This window comes from Lissotriton helveticus, chromosome 6 (assembly GCF_964261635.1).
Source record: "Lissotriton helveticus chromosome 6, aLisHel1.1, whole genome shotgun sequence".
In the NCBI taxonomy this organism is placed as follows: domain Eukaryota; kingdom Metazoa; phylum Chordata; class Amphibia; order Caudata; family Salamandridae; genus Lissotriton; species Lissotriton helveticus.
The window spans coordinates 54,214,625-54,238,101 of record NC_136067.1 but is presented as its reverse complement, the minus strand read 5'-3'; the positions used below and the strand labels follow the sequence as shown (position 1 = coordinate 54,238,101).

The following is a 23,477-nucleotide window of genomic DNA, read 5'->3' as shown; positions in this document are numbered from 1 at the left end:
CCAGGCCGACACCCAGCTCTGCCGATACTATCCCTTGCCCCTCCCCGTACAATAGAAAGCTTCCCTCCTCAAAGGACCCCCGAGTTGATCAAAGCCCCCCCCCCACCCCATGAGATCCGATCGAACCCCGCATTCCATGAATTGGCGGAATATCCAGCTGCGCGATAGTCATCACCTGCTGTGACCAGGGTGGGGATTTCTACTGTAGATATGTGTGGGAACGGGCCCGAAGGGGGATTCCGGGAATGTCTTTTCGTACATCAAAGCTTTATCATATGTATGTAAACTATAATAAAAACCACAAACACTGTATATAAGGGGCCATGCCCCAAAACGTAAGTTAGAGCACCTCAGAACGATACCTCCTGTCCGTTTTGCTGTGTTCTCCTCCGGAGAGAATAAAAACCTTGTTTCCTGCTTTCCAGTCTCCAGCGCCTGCCTCTTCATTGATTAAATAACTAGAGGGTCACAGAGGCAATACCGCCGGGCAAATATCGATTGTCCCCGACCCGACTCAGGTTCCAACACAATGGGGATTGCAGCGGTGAGGGACAACGCCCGCATTGTACCGCGCAGCCCTGGACGTCTTGCCCCCCCCTGCTTCCTTTGCGGGGGACGTTGCGGGGTTCCCCCTCCTTGCGCTGTGGGGCCGAGTGTGGATAGACTGAGTTGAATGTGAGCAGGTGTCTCCCAAGGGGAGACTGAATATTCCTCCCGGTACCCCCCTCTCACTTACTACTGGAGGTTCCTCCTCCTTTGACGGGCGCCACCGCAGCTGAGGCCCTAAACCACCTGACACCGATCATTGCTGTGCTACCATTACTTAACATGCATGCCCCGAGGTGAGGGCTCCATTACTGAATCAGGGCCATCTCCAGGACTGGGGCAGCTGAGGGGGCCTCACCAAGCGCTACGGTGCTGTGTGCATACCTGGGGGACGGGGGGGTGACATGGCCGACTGACATCTGCCGTCACCATTGGCAAGCTGCGTTGCCTGAGCCCCTCGTGGACTATACCTGGTGTTGAGGCATACATTGGCCTACTTGACGTTGCTGGCTGTGCAGTGGTCCTTTGGTCGGACAACCCTTTCAGCTGCTCAGTGAGGAGGGTGCTTTCACAGATTTCCCCGCAGGACCCCTCCGGCCACCTGACTAACCCCCTCTCGGACAGAGTCGACCTGACGGTGGCATTCATCCTGCCTTCACCTCTTCGCGTCACACACCTGGATAAGACGGTTCCACACCACTGAGGTGGACTTAAAGCATGGGAAGAGTCAGGGCAAGGACGCTAGACGGCCAACAAGGAACGGGCCCCCCCTCCACAATAGTGGAGCTCTCCAGTTGGCCTTTCTCTCCAGGGGCTATGCCTTCAGGGCTTATGGAAGCACACCAGACAAGCTGGATTTAAGCCTTAAGGAAATCCGCGATTCCAGGGCAGCGCTCGAACTACAAATCGGCACACTTACTACAGGCCTAACACTACTGAGGGCGGACCAAGGAAAACTGGCGGACACGGTCAAAGACCACGGACGGTCCCTCAAGGACCTGGACCCTCTAGTTACGGCAAATTCTTCAACATTACAACAACAGGTGTCGGGCCTCCTGGATCGAGTGGAAGATGCTGAAGGCAGAAACAGGTGTTACAACATCAGCGTCATAGGCCTACCTGGACGAAGTGAAGGTGCTAAGGCGGCAGAATGTATGGAAGCTTGGTTCAAGGACCATATAGCACCAGAAGGTCTCTCCGCATTCTTGCGTCGAACGGGCCCACAAAATACCAACCGGACCGCCCAAGCCAGGCGCACCGCCTCGCCCACTTATAGTGAAAATCCTGAATTATAGGGACTGTGATATATTCTACAGAAAGCAACAGAAAAAGCACTGATCCAGTTCGAAAAACACTGCATTTCGCTGTTCCCTAATTACACAGTCATGGTTCAGAGGCAGAGGTCATCCTACCAAGCGGTAAAAAAAGAAACTCTAGAAAGCCCAACTCAAATACGCACTTCTGTACCCTGCCAGGCTGAAAGTTATTTACGACAAAAAAACTCACTTCTTTGAGAGCCCAACGGACGCCGAGGAATGGATAGAAGTCATGTGCATTGGTTCTAGCCAGTCCAGCCATTCAGACTTCACTTCGCTGGGCACTGGTAAACTCCAGAAACTGGTCTCTCGCCAGTCTCAGACCTCTAACTAGGGCAAAGGTGGCGAGAAACCATCGCGCGAACAACAACGTCGTGATCAAGAAGGAGCCCTTGCTGTTGCCGTGGCATTCCGAGAAGACTCTAATAAAATCCCCACGGACTCGGAAGACAGCACCTTGAACTCAGACTCTGAGCACAGTAGAACTATTCCCCGCGATTACACCCCGGGCAGCGGACGACATCATCGATAACTAAAGGCCGAGGGGGACACTACAAGAACATGGAATTATCCTGGAACTGCTCTGCTGCAAATGCTCCTGCAGACAACATGGTTTCCAACTCGCTGCAACTATTGTATCCTTTTTTCACAACTTTCCATTTGAACATTGTCTTTATGTTATAGTCTATGTATTGATATGGAGGGTCTGGATCGGTTGCTACAAATGTATACATTGATCATCTCAATCTGCATGTGAACACTGCTCTGTTTGGCGGGGACTCTGGCTTTCTCTTACTTAGGATTATTTAATGCATAAATAAGGTCTATAATATGCATAATTATAATGCCCCTCTGCTGGGTTATCCGTTATATCATTACCGTGAATTGTTGTTGGGCCCAGCGTTGTTCGGGCGCTGTGCCAGGTTTTGTGAGTGTTCATGGGGAAAGGGACTCCTGGTCACTCTAGGTCTATTGGCTCTGTGTAAATTGGAGCTCTCTACCCTATATACAGCGTCATGCCCAGAACAGCGGCATCGTGTACAATCAGTCACTTGTAAAGCGCACTACTTACCCGGGAGGGTCTCAAGGCGCTGAGCGGAGGGGGGTGCTGTTACTGCTCGAAGAACAGGTCTTGAGGAGTCTTCTGAAGGTGAGCAGGTCTTGGGTCTGTCGCTGTTCAGGTAGGTTGGTCCGGTGTTGTGGAGTGCTTTGTGTGCGTGGGTGAGGAGCTTGAAGGTGATCCTCTTGTTGATGGGGAGCCAGTGCAGGTGTCTCAGGTGGGGGGTGATGTGGCTGCGACGAGGGATGTTGAGGATCAGTCGGGCGGAGGCGTTTTGGATGCGTTGCAGTCGTCGTAGGTGTTTGGCAGGGATTCCTGCGTAGAATGCGTTGCCGTAGTCCAGCCTGCTGATGACGAGGGCTTGGGTCACCATTCTTGTTTTGGTCAGGATCCACTTGTAGATCCTGCGGAGCATGCGGAGGGTGTAGTAACAGGCTGAGGAGATGGTGTTGACCTGCTTCGACATGGAGAGGGAGGAGTCGAGGATGAATCTTAGGTTGCGTGCATGGTCCGTGGGTGTCTGTGCTGTTCCTATTGTTGTCGGCTACCAGGAGTCGTCCCAGGCAGACGGGGTGGGGCCAAGGATGACGACCTCGGTCTTGTCCGAGTTCAGTTTCAGGTGGCTTCTCCTCATCCACTCGGCGACGGCCTTCATTCCCTCGTGGATGTTGGTTTTGGCGGTGTGCCTGTCCTTGGTGAGGGAGAGGATGAGCTGAGTGTTGTAGGCGTAGGAGATGATGTTGAGGTCGTGCTAGCGGGCCACATGTGCGAGGCGGGCCATGTAGACGTTGAACAGGGTCGGGCTGAGCCCTGTGGTTCGCCACAGATGTCGGTGGCTTCAGATCGGAAGGGTGGGAGGCGGACTCAAAGGGTTCTGCCAGAGAGGAAGGACGTGGTCCAGTCCAGGGCCTTCTCTCAGATTTCGGCTTCTTGGAGGAGTGTCTTTAGTGTGCGGTGGCAGAACGTGTCGAAGGCGGCTGACAGGTCCAGGAGGATGAGGGCTGAGGCCCCGCCGTTGTCAAGTTGGCACCTGATGTAGTCTGTGGCGGCGATGAGGGCTGTCTCGGTGCTGTGGTTTCGTCTGAATCCGGACTGGGACAGGTCTAAGATGTTGTTGTCCTGTAGGTGGCGGGTCAGTTGCATGTTGGCAATTTTCTCGATGAACTTCGCCGGGAAGGGGAGCAGAGCCGGAAGTTCTTGAGGTCCGCCTTGGGCTTCTTGAGGAGGACGTTGATTTCGGCGTGCTTCCAGCTTTCCGGGAATGTTGCAGTTTAGAAGGAGATTTTGATGACCATCCATAGTTGGGTGCGATGGTTGCATCCGCTTTGTTGAATACGTGGTGTGGGCAGGGATCCGATGGTGATCCGGAGTGGATGGAGTTCATGGCCGTGCGCGTCTCGTCGTCGTTGGACCAGAAGGTCAGGTCGTTGGTACTGGTGGTGTTCGAGGGGGTGTCGGAGTCTAGCGTTGTACATGCATATCTCCTCCGACGCAAAGCTAATATAGTATTCCTACAAGAATCCATTCTAACCGAGTTGGAAACACAGAAGACACGCAAAAAATGGAGGGGTCAGATATTCTCCACTAACTATTCGGCATTTGCTAGTGGGGGCGACCATTTGGATACGCCATGGTGTCCCATTCCTTGAAGGGAGTGCCACGCCAATGACCAGGGAAGATGCATACTATTGAAAGGCACACTGGCTGGATCACTGATGATCCTGGGTAGTGTTTACGCCCCTAACTTCACCCAGTACCGCTTTCTGCACAGATTAGGTAACGCACTGACTGATTGGGATGGTATCCCCTGGGTGTTGGGGGTGGGGGGGGGGGACTGGAATGCTGTCCTAGATATTACCCTGGATAGATCTCACCCTCCCCTTCATGGTACGACGCCATTAAATTGGCTGACATGTTTGCTACCTGGGCCGACGGCTGGGCACTCTCAGATACATGGCGATGTCTACACCATACTCAAAGAATATTCATATTGTTCCCCAGTACACAGTCTCCATACCTGAATCGATAGATTCCTTTGCTCTAGATCTAGTGTCACTCAGGCCTGCCAATCCACATACCTAGCCAAAACCTTTTCAGACCACAACCCCCTAGAGCTTACACTTACCTGGGGTAATGTGCCAACTCCAGTGCCCACCTGGAAGCTACACCCACAATTACTAGAGGACACTACATTCCGTACAGCCCTTTCCAACACTATAACTAATTACATAGCTGAAAATTGGAACACAGCCTCCTTTAATTTAATTGAATGGGACGCACTAAAGGTGGTGGTACGGGGGCATCGATCGGTCAGTTGGGGGGGCCCGACAGGAAACACACCAACGCAGTAACAGACCCAGACAAAAAAGAGGCATTGCAGACAGCCCGTATAGACAATGCTGAAACACTAGAGACACTACGGACAATCGACCATAGGGCATTCCTGCAATGCAAACACACAGAGGCAGACAGATCCGGTACACTGCTTGCCCACATATATACGGGATAGGCCAGACCCACCGGTCATAACCAGAATCCGCATGCCTAATGGACAAATAGCCCATACCCAACGAGAAATAAACACAGCCTTTCATGATTACCTTAGTACGCTCTATGCTGCACCAACACAAGCGGAGAACTCTTCAATCGCAGAGTTCTTGAGAGATCTACCTATTCAGGTATTCGCTGACGCGATACAAAAGGGAATGGAGGTCCCCATAACCCAACAATAAATTAGGACTGAGATAAAGGGCCTGAACCGTAACAAAGCGCCTGGGATCAACGGGCTACCTATCGAATTCTACCATGCGTATTTGGAGGCCCTGGTACCCATGCTGGAATCGGTATACAGGACCGCCTTCGAGGCTGGCCATTTACCACACTCCACCATGCAAGCGCTGGTTACGTCGTTACCCAAACCGGGACGTGATGGATTGGATTTCTCTAATTATAGACCCTTTTCCCTACTAGCGACGGAATATAAAACTTTAAGTAAGGCCCTCGCCAACTGGATACAGCCCTACCTTAATACACTCGTACATGGTGACCAATGCGGATTCCTGCCGAACCGTAGCACCTCTCTCAATACCAGACTGTTACATTATGTCATGAAGGCCACTCCACATACCTATCAATCCGCTGGATGCATAGCACTGGATCTTAAGCAGGCCGTTGAGTCTCTCTCCTGGGACTTTATGTCCGCGACTCTCCACCGGTTTCCGGACACATATCTTAAATGGGTGCACCGAATATATACATCCCACTGCCCGAGCCCGTACTGGTAGTTACATTTCTGACCAATATACGGTCCACAGGGGTATGAGACAGGGATGCCCGTTATATCCCCGTTGTTTCGTTCTCGTGCTGGAACCCCTAGCGATAGCGCTTAGGTAATCAGCTGACCAACTTGGCATTCCCATTGATGGTTCGACCCATCTAATTTCCATTTATGCGGATGACATCCTCTTGTACTTATGTGATCTAACAACCGAGAATTCCATCCTTCTTGATATTTTTGCCACTTTTGAGCTTCTCGGGCCTGGCTATAAACCCGGGAAAGTCTGTGGCGTACTTCTGTCAAGAAACACCATACCCTAACAATCTACGGTTCGGCGATTATTAATTGCCAGTAGCCCCTACACCCTTTAAATACTTAGGCATTCAAGTTTATAGAACGCAGGCGGATCAAATCGAGGATAACATAGTGCGGGCCATAACAGCCCTCCATGGTCCTCTCTGCCATTGTCAGTGATGGGGCGTATTGCCATCTCAAAGATGGTGGTGCTCCCTCGTCTATATTACTTTGTAAACTTACCTGTCATAGTCCCGCAGCTTATTTTCAATACACTAAATACTATAAATAATATGTTGGAGGGCCTAATTTGGGGGAACGGGCCGTAGGAGAGTGAGCCTACGGAAACTTCAACTAGAAACCTGGAGTGGCGGCCTGGGGGTTCCGGATTTCAGGGCATACTACTACGCCAGCCAGCTCCAAAGGCTGTCTTACTGGACCGCGGGGAGGAATCTACAGGAAATTGGATATATGCCTAGGGATTTAGACCGGGGCAAGCTGCACTCCCTGCTCCTCCCCAAGGCAAAAATCCCTGTGGACAGCCCTCCCCTATTGAAGAGTGCACTACAGTTCTGGAGGAAGGCGTTGTCATACACCTCCATGGCGACCCCCTATTTGACGAAGATCCCCCTCTTGAGCATTCCCACACCACAGGGTAGGCTTACGAAGGCCAGGATACATGATTTGGTGGAGGAGGGGGTGGAGGACGTCGGGGCGTTCTTCGGTGACGGTAACTTGCTTGATCACGACTCTTTTCTTAAGGCTACGGGCGCACCAACACGTCTGTATCTACTACACGCTACGGTTTCCCATTACATAAAGAACACATGGGTCCTACAACACAGTGAACCCCCACAACATAACTTGCTACATCGCTTATACTATATGGGGAATGGTGGACACCTAGTCCGGTGGCTGTATACGGGTATTCGGGCACACGCCGCACATTCACTTACATCCCTTAGAACACAATGGTCCGAGGACTCTACTACGGAAATCACCAACAAGGCTTGAAGAGCATGCTAGAACACCCCAAAAGAGTGTCCCGTAAAGCTAAACTAAAGTTCATTCAGACGATGGTCCTGCATAGGTTGTATCTCACCCCCAAGAGAATTCATTGCATGTTCCCGGACGCCTCACATTGCTGCCCCCGTTGTAAGGGCGACGAGGCGGACTTCCTTCACATGCTATGGTCCTGCCCCCGCCTGCGGGGCTACTGGGAGGGAGTTTGTCAATCTCTGAGCGAACTCACACAAATCCCTGTCTGACGACGCCCTGAACTGCCTCATGGATCTGCGTAGACGTAGAAAGGTGCAGAAGGTACGACTACGATTCTTAGACTTAACCTTCATATTGGCGGTAAGAGCCTTAACCCTGAGGTGGAAATCCCCCAGGTGCCCGCGGGATCCGGCTGGCAGGCTGACATGATGCAGTGGGGTAGAGCTGAGGGTGCATCTCTTCGGAGGGAAGAAGAGAGGTGACTACGAAGGCAACCCATTTCGATGGAATGGGAGATCATGTTACACAACCTCGAATCACTTGATTTACTGCCGCCACAGGGCACCCCACCCACATAACAAGCAGTTTCACCCTGTGCTACGCTAACAATAGGTTCCAGGACTCAGACCCATACTTTATAGCCCACAGGTGCAGCAGACTCCTCGGTGTTACACCACACTACTAACATCTCCCTTTCGATTACCACCGGAGCTACACATTGACTGACCAGGAGTAAGGGTCGGAAGGGTTAGGGAGGGAGGGGACATGGTTGAATCTGTTATTCTCGTTATTTGGATATGTGATTGCTTATGTTGTATCTTTATCTGACATTAACTGTAATGACCTGGTACTTACGTTGTTGTCAGGAATCATCTGTTCTTCATTCCCTATCGAATAGGGTGAAAAAACGTATGATAAGATTCATTCCATGTATACATATGGTACCTATTACGAGTACAAAAGGACTGTCATCGTGTAATATCCGTTGCATTGGATGCAATGTTACAGTCATCAATAAAGTATGTTAAAAAAAAAAAAAAACTGTTGCATGGCTAAACACTTATAACGTCCGGAAGGCGAGACCTATTGGCTATGCTAAGGCTTGTTTAGGACTTGTGCCATGGGTAAAACATGCGACTTTCAAAAAAGCACCAGAAATGTAAATGGCACAATAAGGGTATGTGATAAGGTCATGGATAAAGTGAAGGCGCAGGGATTACCCCCCCCCCCACCAGCTCATTTGACAAAAACACTGGACCCGGAGGCCGATTTGTAACCCTTATCGCCTGCGTGGTATCTTTCTTTTGCTTGGCTGGAGGCCTGTGCTTCAGGAAATACGTTGCAAAATAGTTCTGCATTTGTCTCTCGGTTGGTCATTGAGGCAGATTTGGAATTTCCCGAGCTGGGCGGTGTCTCAACGGCACATGTACAGACACACGCTGCTCGCCTCTCTCTGCAGCAGCGCCCGTGCTGCACCCCCACTCTCTGCCTTAGCAAGACTGAAACCAGGAGACAGCAGAGGGGCCGGAAGCATCCCGAGAAACGACGACCAGAGGAGGAAGTCCCCCGGGACGCAGGCACTCTTTGAACAAGGTAGATGTGAGCTCCAAGCGCGCGCAGTGGTTTATATTTTAATTATCAGTATTATAGCTTAAAATACTTTTGATGCAGAAGACAAGGTAGAGTTCCGCTTCTTTGAGTTTTTGGGTGATACGTGGACAAGTGTGAACACAGACTTGTTGTTGAGCCGGATCTGTGTTTAATTCTTGGAATGAATAATGAAGCATTAGCAGGGTGACAGATCTGTGGACCATACATGGGTGGATTCTACGGGGTAATGTTATGCATGCGTATCAAGACATAATGCTTTACTAGGGGAAATTACCAGCTGAAATACAAGCGCGCACGCCTCGCGCCGCAGCAGGCAGGAGGAGGGGGGACCTACGCGTTTCCCTTGCGGGAGCGATAATTGCACCATATGGCGCCGCTCGCTCCCGCAAGTGATTCGCCAGATGTGCACGCGTTGCCATTGAAGACAATGGAACGCGTGCATGTGTTTGACTGAAAAGCCAGAGCAATAGCTAAAGTCTTTTTGCCTATACAGCGCATGTGCGCTGCGTAGGTGAGACCTAAAAAAGGGACTCCCCTTTAGTTAGGTTTCAGTATCAGGAATACTACATTTCGAATCGGAACACAAAGTTGGAGAAACAGAGATACAGGTAAGGTATGTCCTTTTTACTGTTCGAGTAAGATGCAGGGCTTCCACAGGAGATTAATAAAATATCTGCTACTTCCTTTAGCTTCCACTTCGATCAGCAGATGTTTGTGCCCAGTAGAAGTTTTGGGTCAGAGTGGCACTGGCCTGTGTCTCAGTTTTTTCTAATCCCTTTCACTCTTACCAGTTGTTACTAATGGTTCTCATTCTCTGGTTATATGTGCTCAATGGGGGAGTTTGTTAGAGATGGAAGAGTGCATTGCTTCTTTTCGTATCAAAGTGTAAGGATCCTGTTGGATCAGAGTGTAAGGATGGTACTTTCTGAAACTTCTATTCTTACAACTATTTAAGCCACTAGAATCCTCACTAGCTGGGGAAAGCAGAGGGCCTTTTGTGGACCCTACAGACATGGTTCAAATTGTTAAAATCATATCATAAGGTCAGGGAGTTCTGAGCACAAATCAGAAGAGCAAGGAAGACTGAAAATAGAGCTTCATCCAAATATAAACAAGGAATGTGCATGCAGGGAGGTACAATGGTGGAGGATGGGGCACGCAGATATGGACACTAGCACCATTGAATCAAAACGCACGCTAATGTAAACACTGCAAGTAACTGGATGAATAGAACAGAAACAAAGGGGGAACATCCTTTACAACGCAACTTTCACTCCGCACTACCATTACGATGCAGCTATTACAACGCAAGTCGTTACAACGACTTGTGCTGGAGGGTGCTGTAGGATAGGGAATAGTTTAATTTTCTATCCAACACCTTCCCTTCTATCCACGGGGACTGGAGTTGGAATAGAAAATTAAACTATTCCACTATCCAGCGCCCCCCAACGCAAGTCGTAACGACTTGCGTTTTTAAAAACTGCGTTGTAATGGCATGAGGAGTAAAAGCATGCATTGTGATGTCATACATCCGAAACAAAGCAGCAGGTATGAGATATCTTCTACTTACGTCATTCCAAGAACTTTGGTGTAAAATTCTAATGACTTCTTGGGATCTTTTATCCTAAGCATAGTTTGCTGCATCAAGAAATCCTGAAAGTCAAAACCAGATGTTACAATTAGGCAAATTGTGATATACTTTAACTGACCATAACCTCTTTATATATAGCACATCTACAATAAAGTGAAATACATACATGGTTAGTTTGAGAATAGTATAAATAAAAAAATAAAAATTGGCATTTACACATATATAAATGTAAGTACAACGTAAGAAAAAGCGAACCTATTTTTTTTTTTTTAGTACGACATGCACTGTTTATATTTTCCAGAACACCTGTTACACTTCAGTGCATTAAATGATATAACTTCTTAAACACCTATTGAAAGTAATAATTTTTTTTTTTACCTCAACTTGAACTTTTCCCCACTTTAAGTGCCTTATCAATGCTACCATGAGTAAACTAAGATGTCAGCTTGTCATGTGCATGTCATGGCTAATACCACTGCTGCATGTAACCCTCAGGTGTCTATACATACATGAGGTTTTTATATAGCAGTCAACCTGAACTGATTTTTTTCAAGGGGGTCTCAAATTTGCTGCTCAATTAGGTTGATGCACAATGAAGTAAAGTGATCTGCACCGGATTACACAGTTTGGTACAGAAGGGAAGCTGGGATTTGAATTCAGTTTTTAGTTCCACATTGTGAATTCAGCCACGGGATGGATATCTGCATCTTTGTCCTTCTGCCACCTAAAGACAATGCATTGTAGCCTTTTACGTTTGGGAATATAGGCCAATGTTCAGTAATTATCGTATGGCACTTCAATCTAGTTTGATAGATTTATTTAAAAAAAAAAGTTAAAAAGTTAAAATGTGTTTGTGTGAGACCAGTTCGTGGGTCAAGTAGGTTATAGTTCGCTCAAGTAGATATTTCAGTATACACGACCTGCAGGTATAGCAACTTTTTTTTCTTCTTTTGGTCCGATTATAAACGGTTTTAACTCAAAACTCATAATACGGGAATGCTGAAACTTCCTTCGCTGACAAGTCTAGGCCAGCAATACATACATTAGGCCTCTTTTGCTCGCTCACCGATTGTCTCAGTGCAAACATTTTGGATGTGCTGAAACCTGCTCTAGAAGAGTCTATGTATGTCAGGCTTTTTGCACGCAACTCGCTGCAGTCTTGATAAACTAACATGAAATTAACGTCAGCTGTATTCCAGGACAGGGGCTTCACTGCCCAATGTGCTCTACCCAAGGAGGAGATGAACTTCAAACCTGGATTGGCACCATAACACACACTATCCTCTCCTCCTGAATGATACATGTGCCAGTTAGTAGCATGAAGCTCAGATGTCAATGCGATCTGGCCAGGGGGAAGCATTTCTGGATTGTGTGGAGGACTAAACTACCTACTTGAACAGACGGCTCATCTAAAAGGGGTACGCAAGCATTACACCCCCATCCTTGAGAGCCGACACATGCATTAAATAGAATTGTACCACACGTATTTGTCCATTTATTATTGTATTGTGAAGGATGGGGGCTAATCCTATTTGGCAGGCAGGCTGCAAGCTCAGGATAAAGTCAAGTGTGCATGTCGGGTTGGACAGGTTTCCTACTGTAACTAGCCCCACATTAGCACATCAGCACTCTTGTATCCGAATTGTGCGAAGGAGCTTGGGGAACACAGCACAGCCCCCATGACTCCTTTGGAGTGCTGCGTTCACCTAGCCCAACTAAAACTTGTATTGCTCTCATGCGGTTTATTGTTATTAACAGCATGAGAGCAACACAAGGATTGATTCTGGTCATGCCCCGCGGTCCCACGCGGACACAGCAGCGCAGGGGCGGGTGTATTACAGAGTATGGTCAATCACTGTGTGGCTTTATTTTGAAGCGATACAGTGATTTGTCACTGGTGTTGCACGGCTCTTCCCTTATTTTATTTAAAGAGTTTTGTATAGCGCAAACTTGACCCTTGGGTATCAGAGCACTTCACATTTACATGAGGTAGTATAGAATTACATCTTGTGTAACATTACGAATCATAGTGATATGAGGTAGGTACATTCAATAGCCATAGAGTATTAACATAAGAAAATACAGTGACATGAGGTAACTTTAGGATACATTTGATATCAAGACGTGCTGGGGCTTCCAGTACTTGAAAGTTCTGAACATGTCTTTTTCATGTGAGTTCTAACAAGTCAGGATTAGTATTGTGCTGATAGAGGTTATTCCACGTCTAACTGGAGACTTACTTTTTACAGCATAGTTGTCCTGTTTAGGAACCTCTATGTCATGGTGCTAGTGACGAGCGGTCTTGTCTATGGAAGGAACTTACTCATCAAGAAGATCTTAACTTCCCTCTTAAAAGTTACTGTGTTTGGAATTTTCCTAATGATTGGAGTGAATGAGATCCATATTCTAGTAGCTGCTCCTGAGAAAGCTCTATCATATGTTTTCTTCTTCCTGAAGATGGGTGACCCAGCAGCAGCTGGGCCACCCATCTTCACTCCTCTACCCTCCATTCTTCATGGGCACTCCTCTACCCTCCATTCTTCTGAAGTTGCTAGTACTCAGAGTGGAATGAATATTTATATATTTTTTTTTTTACAAAAGCTGAACATATAAATACCGGTTAACCTTCCTACCACACCCAAATGCCTAGTCCCTTCAGGCACAAAATACCCAGCCTCTGCTTTTGTGGTCTACTTTACAGATTCAAACAAGCATTTACAATGCAACGGTTTCGCCTTTGGAGAAGTTAGAGCTATTGGCATTGTAAATGACAAAATTTGTATTTGTGTGTTGGTTTTGAAAACAGATAAATAAATGGCATTGTCATTTACATTGCCAATAGTTTAATCTCTCGCAAATGTGAGACTATTGTCTCCTACGGACGAGCTCAGCAGACAGCAATTACTACCACACACACACACACACACACACACACACACCCAGACCCAGCCCCACACACCCAGAGCCAGCCACACCCAGAGCCCCCCCCACACACACACACACACACTGGAGCAGTCACACACACACACTGGAGCAGTCACACACACTGGAGCAGTCACACACACACACTGGAGCAGTCACACACACACACACACACACACACACACACACTGGAGCAGTCACACACACACACACACACTGGAGCAGTCACACACACACACACCCACACACTGGAGCAGTCACACACACACACTCTGGAGCAGTCACACACACCCACACCCAGGAGCAGTCACACACACACACCCAGGAGCAGTCACACACACACACACCCAGGAGCAGTCACACACACACACACACACACACACACACCCACAGGCGAAACCTAAAAACCTCCCGCCCATGCTCATTACTTGATAAACAGTACCCTCAACTCAACCATACCCGACATGGGTGACCAACGCCTATAACCACCAGCTATTCACAAGGTTTAGGTTACATTTTTAATACAATGAATCAGCTTCCCCAAGGGCTAGTCTGCTCATGATTCACTAAGCCGCAGTGAGAGCAAAAAAGACAGCCCAGTGTCCACAATTTACCTGGCCAAGAAAGATTTGTAATAATTCTTAAAATATTTAAAATGTAACCAACTGAGGCCGGATAGGCTACACCTCCTGATGCTAAAGGGTGTTTGTGCTTGCCTATGTAAAGGAAGCTTTCTAAGCAGTGCAATTAAGCTCCTGGAAACCCCTCGAAGTGATAAGCGCGCTATAAAAATGCTTGAATGATTGAAGCTCTGGGAGGCGTGGAATGTACTAACGTCGAACAACGTAAAATACAGTCTGCAGAAGCGCTTATAAAAGTAAATGTCCCTCTTCTACGCAGACCTATGGCGCACCTCATAAAACAAACTGTTAGATGTTTACTGAAGCGTCGGAAGACACATCTGTTAGAAGACATACTTATATGCTATGCAATTACACAAGCCACCAAAGTAAACATTTCTTGATTCAGCCAATACTGCTTGCACGAAACGTTGCCTCTGAGTCATGCCCCTACGAACAATAAATGAAAGTGCAACACCGGCTCGTAGAGAAACGGCAAGCAAGTGTGCTATGTGTGTGGGGGATTTTCACGCACAACCCTTGTTGCCGCCCCGACTGGGCTGAATGCTCATTGGCTAGCTACTGAATTAAAGTCTCTCCCGTGGCTATGAAAAGCAGCACGTTTCAAAGAAATGTGCGCGTGTTTTGAAAATTCGTCGAATCCATAGAGTGCTTCGCGCAGCAGATCAGCTGGTTTCCACACAGCAGAAGGCTTCCAGGCATCACTAACACCAGCAAAGTGCCTTTTCAGTATTCAAATTTCGGGTAAAAACGAAGCTCAGAGTACTTAGAAACACAATAGGTTAGCCTCTGAAAATGGGAATCAAATGTGCTCAAAGCACGGGAAACTTGAGATCACGGAAGTCAAAGCACCCATCGGGAATTTGGCAGTCCCCGATTATTCATCCCCATTTGGTGTATTCCTAATAGACGTGCCTTCATCCCTCGCCCTCCATAACCCATCTACAACCCCCCCTGTACCCTAGGAACACAAATGGAACACCTAAAACACTGTCAGAGACGAGGGGCCGTGAAGGAATGAATCGAGGCTGCAGAAGGGATGGGGCGGAAGGGAGAGACGGATGTGGCAGACGCACAAATAAACAAGCATTTACAAGTGGGACACGGACAGCGGGAGGGGGGCGGGAACGGGGAGAAGCACACGGACGGGGGGGCGGGAACGGACAGGGGGGGGTGGTCGGGAAGGCTTCCTCCGTTGGAGGGGGGTGCGGGAACACACGGAAAGCACTCACCTGGACTTCCTCCGGCGGCGGAATGACGAAAAGCAACCTGGACAAAAACAAAAATAAACCCCGCCCACGGCCGCGATGACGACATCGCAGAGGCGGAGAGTGAAAAAATCTCGGGAACGCCCACGAATCTGGTCCGGCCATGACGGACAGATCTCTGTTCCAATGGCTAGCCTCCATTTATGGAGCTAGCCAATGGAACAGAGGGCGGGACTAAGCCCTACACTGTAGGGACATAAGATTTCTCCTGGGCGGAGCTAGGAGCTCCGACGCCAGGCGAAACCTAAAAAGGAACCCAGACCTGGTCATGTTTCTCAGAGCTATCACGGACAATAACCATCAGTTTCTCCTTAGTGATAATATTCCTCAAATTTGTCCACAGAATACTCAGTGGTGGTGGGGGAGAAGAATGTAAAATCTTGCTCCCAATAGAATTTTATGAACAATTTCCGTATGGGTGGCATAAGCAGGTATTGGCTGTGGGATATCCTTGATAGTATGTAAAACTAATTTCTAAAAGGTTTGTTTTAACCCCTTGCGTGCTGCAGTCAGCCGCTAGTGCTGCCGTGGGCCAACGCGGACCCGCCTATTTTGCGGAACTGCCACGACATCGCGGCAAAGAGGTTAAGTTGCAATACCACCACATGAATGCCATGGTGCCGGCCTTCACATTCTCTCCAAAAGTATTTGGAGGCTCCAAACACTGCACCCAATTTGCAGGTGTTAGGCGTCATCTCTCTATGTTGTGTACATATGGACTACTTTGCAACCTTTGACCATATTATAGCTCGGGCATCCTCACAGATTTCTACTTGGTTTCCCATTTCATCATATATTTATTTATGTTAGCAGTCCGCTTGGGAACGTCAGATATTACAGGACAGTATCGAGATGCCTTTTTTTTACTCTGGCATTGAGCAAACAGTAACTCAATGACCCTTCTATCCTTGCTACAACCTATTTTTCAGACTTCAGGCTGGACCTAGTGCAAGAGGTGGATCAGATGGCAATTATCTCGGTGTAGTATCGAAATATTAAATTCATATTTGACCAATATAAATGTCACATACCAAATAAAGTGCCTCTAGAGGGGTGAAGACTTAGGTCTCCAACAGCAGCATCTCATTATCAGGAGCTTCTGACTGCTGCCCTCCTGCCTCCTGTGAGGCCCCTGTACATTTTTAGGTTTTGGCTGTACCGCCTACAAAATCAATTGTATTAATAAAAAAAAAATCCCAGAAGGGCTTAGAGCCCACCCATTACTTACCTTCACTTTTTATTGGATGTCTCCCACATGGCCTAATTTCCTATTGGTCACTCCTCCTGGCCTCCTGTGCTTGGAGTCTTCGTCCATGACATGGAGATTGGACCAATTACTGCTTCCTGTGGCCAGTGTCCTTCCACTGACCACATGCTTCCCAAGGAACTTTTTTTTTTGTTTTTACTTTTACAAATACACTCTCTAGGAATGTCTACTGTCCGTCCACCCAACCGCGCAGTCTTGGCTTTGCAGACTTATATCTTCCACCCAGGTTAGCCCAAACCTCCCTCATGTCTTAATTACCGGTCCCGTTCTTCTCCCCCATTCCGCTGTACACCACCCCCGTGCACCCTCTGGCACACCCGTTCGCCAAACTTGCACTGTAATGCATACCACTAAAATACTGCTTTTTGTTAGTTTTTTACACTTTGTATAAGGACTTTCAACAAAACAGTTTTCTACAGAAATCCAATTAAAGGGGGCACAAACTCAATGCTGATCTCCAGATAGCCTTGGAAACCCATTATTGTCGTCTGCGGCTGATCTGAATGTCAGTCGCATAAGATCATATACAGCTGCTCCGTTTCCGTGTAAACAAGCCTGTTAGTAAGGTCCTGGTATCGAGCTTACGCCATTGCTCTATAAAGTAATCGAAGCAAGCACATAAAATGGAGCAACAGGGATCCATTGCAAGAACAAAGGGAATTTTCTAAGCCCTGTGTCGCACTCTCACCCATCACCCCTCACAGATTCTCAACTGTTCGTAGTCTTAGTAGATGCCTCTCTTCCATTCTTATATCACACTGGCATCTCTTTGACTGCAGTGTGCGAAAATGAGGAGTTGCCTAAAAATTACAACTTTTAGTTTTTGGCGTGCATTTCTGAATTACTGTATAAAATGCTAGAATTACTGTAGTAAGCTGGGTCTCTATATACTATACCAAAAGGCGGTATAGTGAGCAGAGAGTCCAGTGGATCCCCATGGGCTTTACAGAGGCTCAAGTAGATAATACTAATGTTCCCTTTTGTGGTAGTGTGGGCGAACAGTTAGGCTTATCAAATGGTAGTGTTAAGCATTTGTTGTACACATAGGGGCAATAAATGAGACATGCACTCAATGAATAAATCTGAGCCCAATTTTTTAAAAATAGTATTATTTATTTTTCAGAACCACAGAACATAGTCATAGGCAAATACATGTTTCCAAAATAATTACGTTTTCAATTTCAAAAATGGACACTGCATTTTTCAGACTTTGCAATGTTAACATATGGGAGGAAGAAAATATTCAGCATGCATAAGAATAACATCGACTTCAGAAGTTAAGGTGAGTATTGGGCACAGTTCAGTTCGGCCCCAACAGTGCACCACAAGTGGCACAGGGGCGACCATGTGCAGGGTGCAAATTCGAGGTCAGGTGCCCAATCCAAATCAATGAGTATTGGGGGCAAACAGTCAGAGGCTCCTTACAAGTAAGTTGCAGCGGCTTGGGGAAAGTCTTCAGGTGTTGAAGCAAGCACTAGACAGGGCCCAAAACAGCACCAACACTACACCACTAGCGGCACAGGGGCAGCCCGGAGAAGGGTACAAACACAGCTGCCAAGCCCCAATACAAAGCAATAGAGACAGCCAGAATCTGAAACAGGCAGCAGGCTCAGGCCAGGAAGCATGTCACAGGAAACCAACAGTTGCAGAGATAAGTTGTGATGCTCAGCGACGTAGGGACACATTTAGTCCTCTTCACCAAGGCCCAGAACAGACGGGTGCAGCGGTATCAGAAACGGCTTACCGGAGAGGGTCGTGGTTGAGGGGGGGCAGAGTTTTGGCACTAACCCCTGCCTGCCAGAAGGTGAACTGTGTCTTCCTGCATGCTGAGTGGCCTCTAAGAACCCCAGAGGAATACCATTGGCCCAAGAACACCCTTGGCGTAGAGGAGCTACTCCCCTGCAGACCGCAAGCACCGAAACCACAGAGTCTGGTCCATCGACTTGCAGCTCCCCAGCCCGACCGGTGCAGCAACCGATCAGGAAGAGGCACTCATGCTCTGAAATGTAGGATCTGTTTCCCCACCAAGTGTGGAGGCCCCAGGACTGACTGGACTGGTGCAGTAACAATCCTCAGGGTACTGGACGCTCTGCAACCAAGACTAACATCGAAGAGTTCAGTCTAGACTCCAACTGTAGCAGAGCCCAGCAGCCACCAAAGGACTATCAAGACCCGAGACCCACTACAAGAGTGGCCCAGCAGTTCTGAATTTTCCCCTGCCAACTGTTAGCCCATGCTGCAAGGAGCACCTTTACACACCAGGGCCGGTCAACCTACCTGCCCTGCACTCAACCCGCCCGGCCTGGGTAACGATGAACCGCAAGGGCCTTAGGGATGTTGCTAAGGCCCTTGCGATCCCAGCCCCTGTTTGGGAGCCGTCGGCTTGCCCACAAGTCCCCTTGTGCAGCCTAACTTTGGAGCCCCACCTCCACCCCGCCCCCTGTAGCGCGACAGCTACCAAACCCAACAACTCCCAGCGGAATTTGGGGCACACCGGACCAGCTGCCGTTGGAAGAACATTGGACCTTGGCTTCCTGCTATTCTAAAGCCAGAAGGTGAGCCCCCTACAACTGTCTGTGCTGTGTGCTTTACCTACCTGCTTTTTTCCCTCCCGTAAGATTGCATGGTGCGTAATTGGGCACGACTTTTATCTATTTGTTTATATTTGAAAATTCATAAGAAATACAGTTGATAGATCGATAGAAGATAATTGCAATTTTTCTAAATTGGTCTCCTATTTTATTATTTGAGTGTGGGTCTCATTTATTACCTCTGTGAGTACCTCAAATGCGTCGCACTACACTCTGATAAGTCCAACTGCTTGCCCACATTACCACAAAAGAGAGCATTACTATTATCTACTTTAGGCTCTGTAAGCCAATTGGGGACCCACTGGACCCTCTGCACAGTGTACTTTGCTTTAGTACACTAAATAGAGCCAGTTTCCCACAGCACAGTGCATTCCAGTAGCCAATGGAAAGCCACACAGGCAGCAGAGGCGGGACCCGCAGCACTGTCCCAGCTTCTTATAGGGCTGTGCTTAAAGTCCTACGAAGAAGCAGGGAGAATGATTAAGGTGGATCTTCCCTTTTTCATTCCTGCCCTTGCTGCTCTAAAAGGCTTCTGGCTAGGAATCATGGCTTGCTGTTTCTAATGCCCAGCACAAGATTGCTGCTCTGCTACTGCGCTTCAGAGTTGCCAGTTAAGTACACAAGGTAAGTGGAAAGAAAATGTTTCTCTATGCATGTGTGTTTGTGAGGGTGTTTGCAAGTGATTGGGAGAGAATATGATTGAGTAAAAGTGTGGGTTCATTTGAGAGTTTCAATGAGAGTGAAAGTGAGTAAGAACCAGAGTTTGAGGGCAAACGAACAAGAGAAAGAGAGTATGATGGAGTGAGTGAAGGAGTAGGAGTGTGTTAGAATGAATGCTTGATTAGAGGTTGTGCAAAGGAGTGAAGGCAAGTCAGGGGTGTAGCTAACAATGGTGAAGCAGGTGGAGTTGCACCAGGGCCCAATGAGTGTGTACGTGATTGTTAGTAAGTGAGAACGGGACCCAAAGAGGAGTGCAGCTGTGTGTAAGTAACAGTGAGATGGAGTAAATATCCGTGGGAATGAGCAAGTGAGAGAATGGGAGTTACAGTAAATAAAGGGAAAGACACTAAGGTCCAGATTATCACAAATCTTTCACACTACACAGCACCACACCCAAAGTTGTTGTGATGTGTGAGGGAAGAGCAGGAAAGCACCATGTATTCAAATACATGGCACTCTTCTGCATTCTTCCTACTGCTGGCGCATAATTAGGCTGCCGAGCGCCATGCACCTATCTTTACGACAGTGAAAAAGTGACTGCGTGAGTGCAGCAAACGTTTTGTGCTGGAAGGGTGCCCTTCCAGTACAAAATGCTATGCTTTGAGGAACTTTAAAACTTCCTACTTTGGATGTGTGCTGTACAGTGCAGCACGCATGCAAAGTGGGAAACTAAAGGAAAAATAATAGCATTTCTCCTCCTCTCAAGTGGCATTATTTTTCTGGCGTAAAACCCTGTCTACCATCATTAGTAGATAGAGTGTTGCATCAAAAACCATTGGTGGGTGCATGGAACGCCCATGTACCACCCATGGACTCCACCTTGACACTTAGCAACTTAAAGCAGTTCCGCTTTGCGTTACTTTCAGGCAACTGAAAAAAGTGGAGCGCTGGAAAATAATTAAAAAACATTTTTTTGTGCAGGTTTGCATAATTTCTGTGATGTAAATCCAGCCCCAAATGTTTGTTAATATGGGCCTAAATGTGGAAGTGAGTATGAGGGAAGCATTTTTTCTTTTTAATGGAGTGAACTCCTTGCTGGTATTAAGCCCCATCACTTTCAAAGATCACCAGCCGCCCCTGGTCTCCAATTATGAAATCCAACAATAGATATTTTGGGAAGGGCAGTCAGGTTGGAGACAACATATGTCTGAATAAAATGCCCCAGTGTTCTAATATCATAACAAATGGTAACATGACTGGCGGGACTGTCTGGACTTGCGAAGAGTACAAATGGCCTATCAATACAATATAAACCACATTGGCAGGAGGACAGTGGTACCTGTCTCATTTAAAATGTCAGTGATTTCTGTTTACGACATAAACCCCCACCCCCTAACCCCCCTCACGCTTAGGTGTCATGCTTTATCATATGGTTCGTCCTCACACCAACACTATGATAAAGCAATTTTCAATAATCCTCAAGATGTAGTTCCGAGTTTGTAGTTTCTGGAGTCTATGGACCAAAAGGCGATAAGCCTTCTTACTTGCGTTTTTTTTTTCCTTCACACAAGTGAGATGTAACATTTTCTACCAGATTCACCCATTAGCAGTTGCTCTATTTCACTCACTGCTGTTATAAGGGATTTGCAAGTTTTTTGGGAGCAGTCTAGTTTATGCTGACGTTCAACTTGTTGAATTTGAGTTACACACTATTTTTCCCCAGGGCAACTTAGTAAAAAGTGCATAGGTGTGAACTGATTTATCCTTGAATAACTACCTTTGCAGCATCCCAGACAATAGCCCAAGTCACCTCCAGTGGGCGCCCACGGTGCAGGGGGGGGGGGGCGAAGCTCCAGGGGGCCCACTCAGCACAATATTTTAGCTGGATAGCTCCCGATTGAGACCGGAGGGGGCCCCTCCACGTACCTTTCCCAGGGGCCCTCTCAAGTTTCGCTAAGCCAGTGGTTATCTCTTGTTCGACATTTTCAAAGCCCTCTTTCAGCTTCTCCAAAAAGTATACACCGACTCCAAGCAAAGGGTGTCGCCCTTCCCTCTCCTCCAGCGCCAACGTAAATAAGGCCCACCTGGAGGACAGCCACTGCCCCTCACACATCGTGTGATCTTCCTTGCCCACTCCACAGTCCAGGAGTGGTTAAGAAGCTATGATATGCTACATTGCTGAGTCACTTGAAGATTCTAGAGCATTCCTTCTTATAGGATTAGGCCCTAGATGAAATCCCAGGACAAACAGAACCGCTGCATGGAGAGAAACCATCCGGTGCTGCAGACTGGCGTCGGAATTGAACAGCAAATGTCACAATTTGCATTTATTTTTGGGCATTCATTTAGTTTGCCTTGGTCCCCTCCATTTCTCACTGATAACGCTAAGTAAGGATTCAGTGGTTCATTGCTTGAATGACGCATTTTTGCCCTGGCAGGTACCCCAGTACTTTGGCTCACTAGAGGCATGTCTTGACAGGTTCCTGCTACACCATTTTAAATATTTTACAAAACATTATGGATGCAAATTTGTTATGAATAATAACCATCATAGAAAAGTATACATAAAAGTATGTTCAGGCTGTCTTGCCTGAGCAGAGAGGGAACTGTCCTGGGATTCTATGGGGAATGGTTTTCTGCAGTGAAGGTCATTTGGTTTGAAAGTTAGGATCTAACCCACCAGGTCCTACATTGCACATAGTAGCTTAGGTTGTGTGGACACTGGGGACTAAGACCTATCTCCATTTCACAACTTATCCATGCCATTATCTTTTATGCTTTTGAGCAGTTCTTTTAAAATTGTTAGCCATACAATCTGCAGGAACTACCTAAAGCCCCACGAACTGGTTTCGAATGTTGGCTTGAACTGGTGCTGTTAAAAAAGAAAAAAATGAGAATCCTTTGTTTTGGCATTTTAAAATAAGAGTATTGGCAGAAGAGAACTGATGCTGGATCATCACAGCTTCCTTATTGTTGTCCGTGCTCCTCCAGGCTTCCTCTCATCACCTAGTTTGATGGAGACACCACTAATCCTAAATACCTTCCTCCCCACATCCAAGTCTCACCTTTGATTGCAATAAATGCTCAAAGCTTTTCTCAGTTTAAAAAAAAAAAAACAACAACAAAAAAGTATACCTTATATGCATGTAGGAAAATCCATTTTTTTGCACAATTACCCCAATTTGTTTTTTAACCTATGACAAGCAAACTACGATAAGCCGGTTTGGTCCAAACATGCTTGTCATGGGTTAAAACACATATTGGGGTAACCTTAGGTAATTAAAGGTTGCACACTAACATCTCACTGCACGTGTCCTATCTCTATAATTTGCTAACTCACTGGACTAATTGCCATATTTGACTTAGTTAAGTCAACAGAAAAAAAACCTTTCCAATAACTATCCAACATAGCTGGCAGTGTGGTCATTACACCA

General features: G+C 47.3%; 1 protein-coding gene across 2 annotated transcripts in view; it reads right to left on the bottom strand.

The window, feature by feature from the left end:
• GLO1 (glyoxalase I) overlaps positions 1-23,477 on the bottom strand; it is a 156,772-nt gene that overhangs the window by 92,146 nt on the left and 41,149 nt on the right. For both annotated transcript variants that reach the window (XM_078647349.1, XM_078647350.1), the window contains exon 2: positions 10,674-10,756. In XM_078647349.1, coding sequence (XP_078503475.1) covers positions 10,674-10,756 — 83 coding nt within the window. The remainder of the gene's footprint in view (positions 1-10,673; positions 10,757-23,477) is intronic.